This window comes from Notothenia coriiceps, unplaced genomic scaffold (genome assembly GCF_000735185.1).
Source record: "Notothenia coriiceps isolate Sejong01 unplaced genomic scaffold, NC01 NC01_scaffold00026431, whole genome shotgun sequence".
NCBI classification, from domain to species: domain Eukaryota; kingdom Metazoa; phylum Chordata; class Actinopteri; order Perciformes; family Nototheniidae; genus Notothenia; species Notothenia coriiceps.
Window position 1 is genome coordinate 1 of NW_011359132.1, and position 4,203 is coordinate 4,203.

The 4,203-nt window shown below is 44.0% G+C and overlaps 1 protein-coding gene across 1 annotated transcript; it reads left to right on the forward strand.

The window, feature by feature from the left end:
- Positions 1-2,073: 2,073 nt before the first annotated feature.
- On the forward strand, positions 2,074-3,971 carry LOC104957162 (cortexin-3). The gene has a single exon (XM_010784772.1). It carries the CDS (start codon positions 2,151-2,153, stop codon positions 2,400-2,402), a length of 252 nt encoding a protein of 83 aa, XP_010783074.1. The 5' UTR covers positions 2,074-2,150; the 3' UTR covers positions 2,403-3,971.
- Positions 3,972-4,203: the final 232 nt, after the last annotated feature.

The window sequence follows — 4,203 nt, forward strand, 5'->3', positions numbered from 1 at the left end:
CAGTGTGTAGTTGTGTGTTATCAGTGTGTAGTTGTGTGTTATCAGTGTGTAGTTGTGTTATCAGTATGTAGTTGTGCGTGTGTGTACCTGAGTGTATCCCAGCTCGTATCTGCAGCAGTGTGTGTGTGTGTGGGATCCTGAAGCAGCTGCAGACCCCCACCAGGTCCAGAGCCAGGCTGCTGATCTCTGCTGCGTGCTGCACCCCGTTCTCCTGAGGGACCCCCGACACCACCTGTCCACGGACACACACGGACACACACACACACACACACACACACACACACACACACACACACACACACACACACACACACACACACACACACACACACACACCATGTATACATCACTTCAGGGGACATTATATTGACTTACTTGCATTTCCTGGAGACTTATCCTAACCCTAACCAAGTCTTCACCCTAAAATTAATGATTCCCCTCATGGGTACCTCCATTTTGTTCCCATAAGGGAGGCGAGTCCCCACACATGGCTGTGTAAACAGATTTAGGTCCCCACAAGTATATTAATGCTAGGCCAAACACACACACACACACACACACACACACACACACACACACACACACACACACACACACACACACACACACACACACACACATATACCAGCAATACATACGTTTATATTCAGACTACTTCACTGTCTGTTAAATTTGCATGAAATGGAAATGTCTCTTTGTCATCTGCATATGAGACCACACCAATATGCATGTACCATACGCAGCACAACACACACATATACAGGACAATCACGCCTCTTAAAGTGACTAAGTGGCATTCATTATACAAGTGCATAGCGGATTGTGTTTCCACTGGCATGTAGTCCATAACAATATCAGATCATGATCAGTAGTGTTGACAATAAATATTTCATATACTTTAAAATAAGAGATGGTGTTGTTTACAGAATGTCCTGCGAAGCATCCTTGATTCATTGATACTTAACTTAAATGACATGTATTTCTAAACATTTACTTCTATTAGCACTCAGATTCTCACCTTCAATATTGCAGCCCTGCAGCATTCAGTTATCCAGCCTTTGTTTGTATGCATGCCTCATTCCTGTATCCTTGTCTGAAAGCACATACATGGGACTGTTTAAAGCTGAATGGTGCCACTGGAAATGAGTTTCACAGCAATATAATTAATTGGAGTCCCAATTGTAAATGTAAGACCTGCATGCTGTGGTTTAATGAAGCCAGCTACACATCTACTTCCAGTGTTGCTTCCAATGAATGTTGTATAACTAAACCTCCCAGAGCCAATTCAAAGCCCCTGAGCTGCAGGAATACGAGGCCAAAAGAGTCCCCTGGGATTCCTATTTTATTACCGAGCGGGCTTTTTGCCTGGAGGTTCAAAGATAAACTCATCTGACAGCCACTTTCTTCTGGCCTGAGTTTGTTTTGTCCCCCCTCATCTTTTTTAAGATTTCAAGACAGTTTTTAACAATCACATTATGTTGATATATCTGTTTGCTGTCAGAGGACACCAGAATAACCTGTGTGTGTTTGGATTGTCTGGCAGAAAAAAGTGGTCTAAAGGCCAAAGATTCACCAGGGAAGTCTTAAAACAGGTTTAAATATTCTTATTCTGGGAATTGAAAAGAAAAGTGGTTTAAAGGTCAAAGATGGATAACAGTGAAATAGCTAAATGTGTTGTCTGGGGAAGCAAATGGCTGAAAGAAAAGGATGAAAGGAATATAAAAAGGTTAGAAAACTGTCAAAGGAACTGTCATTTCACGGGAAGACTAGGGGTAGAGGAATGTGAGAATCTGGTTAGGGGTGTTGTCAGATATCTGGATCAAACTCCCAGAAACCTGCAGGTCCGCTGCAACTCTGACTACTTTTAAATCCAGGCTGAAGACTTTCTTTTTGCCGCTACTTTCAATTGAACTATTCACATCTTACTCTGCACTGTAACTTCTATTCATGTCACAGTGTTACTCATGTTTATTATGTTGCTTTTTAATGTTTCTAATGTGTTTTATGCTCTTTGAATTGCCTTGTGTTGAAAAGTGCTATATGAATAAACCTGCCTCACCTTGCCTTGCAGGTCTGATCCTCTGAACCCCATCTTCAATTCCTAAATCTTTACACAACCGGAAAAAGAGCTGGAGCCGAGACGATCAAGCATGGATGTGCCGCGGATGGCTGAAGGCCTCTTCAGCAGCACGCTGTCCTCGTCAGGCGGCGGACATCACGTGTCCTCCTACCTGACGCTGGAGCAGAAGGCGGCCTTCATCTTCGTGCTGCTGCTCTTCATCTTCCTGGCTCTGCTCATCGTGCGCTGCTTCCGCATCCTGCTGGACCCGTACCGCAGCATGCCCTCGTCCAACTGGACTGACCACACCGAGAAGGACACGTTCGATTACCGCATCGTCTAACAAGTGCGCAGTATATATATATTAGAAACAAATAAAATAAAAGACTGAACAAATGACTGCTAATTCACCAGGATAAACGACACCCATCACCGGAGACTTTGGCTGAAAAGATGGTGGATTGACGTTGAGCGCTAACAAACAGCTTCTCCCTGCCAAATCAGAAAATTCTCCACCACAAGAAGACAACCAAGGATTATGCTACGAATTATCGATCAAACCTTCAGTCCAGGCGATGCACCGGAGCAAGTAGCGGTCACTTCCTTCCCCTGGCATCAGCTCTCCTGTGGACTACCTCTTCCTCCTCCATCTTGGCGCTTGGAAGGCTTTCCGCACATCTCACACAGGGTCAAATATCTTTTGAGGTCCAAGCCAGTTGAAGAGTGTTTACATCTTATCATGTTTACGTCCTTTAGATTTGATAATGTAGACAATCAGTGTTTCAAATAGTTGGTGAGAAAAACAAGCTAATCGCTGAGGTCTGTTAGTTTTAGAGTATTTTATTTCGTGGACGGACACGGGCGGTCCGAAAGACTTTGTACGACTGATATTATTCAAGCGAAGAGGAATTTATTGCCTTGTGTCTTAGTAAGATATTCTGTGCTGGTTGTTACCTTCTAGACAGCGAGGAGGACAGGTTGGTATCAACGTCTTAAAGCAGGTTAAATAATCACAAAGAAGGAAACTGTGTGGAAAAGTTCTCCCTTTAATGTCAAAGGTTTGGACAGATACTTGTTCAGTGTGTGCGATAAAACAAACAAATTGTCCTTTAAAATCGTGCGGGACTCTTCGGTGTCCCCGTCTTTTATATGTCAACAACCAAAAGAGGTATTGAGGAAAACAACGTTTACTGTGCCGTACCGTGTGCCTAATTTGAAACAACATGGATGTTTTAGGAAAGAGAATGAAAATGGGTTATTGTCCTTTTAATGTCTTTTCTTTGGTTTAGTGCCCATTTCACGAAACCTAAAGAGCATTTCACTGCCTGAGGTATATTGACAGTTGGTATGCCAGATCTGCCGAGATTTGATGGTGAAGATGACGATGCATTTTCACGTCAAACCCTTTAAGAAGTGACGCTGAGGCTCTTTCGTTGGGCAATTTTTCAACTGTGCGCCTTATAGTGTAGATTGTTTACAGTATCGTAGGTGGCGGAGATGCTGGAGTCAGCCAATCACTGATGCGACTGTGTCTTTGCACTTCACGGAGATGTCATACAACCCGCTCAAAAATAAGAAAAAATAAACCAGCCCTGCTCTGTCGCTCCAGTCGGGACAGGAAGTGAATTCTGACCCTTTGATGTTCTTGTGATCTGCTGTGGCCTTTTCCTACCTGTCGCAGATGTGATGGGATATTGTGCTGAGGTGATGTGCCCCCTCCCCTGCATGTGTTTCTCGCTCTCTCCGTGCATGATAAATGGTGAAGTGCTTTAATCCTGATGTTGTAGCTGTGGGTCAGTTTGCTCAAGCAGCTATTTCTTCTCGTCTGTATACTGCAGCCTTTTTCTTTCGATCTGGTTTTTTCGCCCGGAGCCACCGTTTCCTTTTTTCTAATAAAAATGATCAGAGTTCACAACTGCCTTTTTAATGTGTTTTATTTCCTGAGCTTCATTCACAAGGCGTTAAAAGTGGCAGGTGTTCAAGACAAAGAAAAAATGGTTCTTCCAAAGCCCACCCGGCCCTTTGGAAGGCGGACGTGGACGCCTGAGGCTCCTCACATTCTTTCACCATTTTATCAGCGACTGGCAGCGGTAGCCGGCAGGTGTCTGGATGGGTTTTCTGTGAACCCAGACACTCTGTCTCGC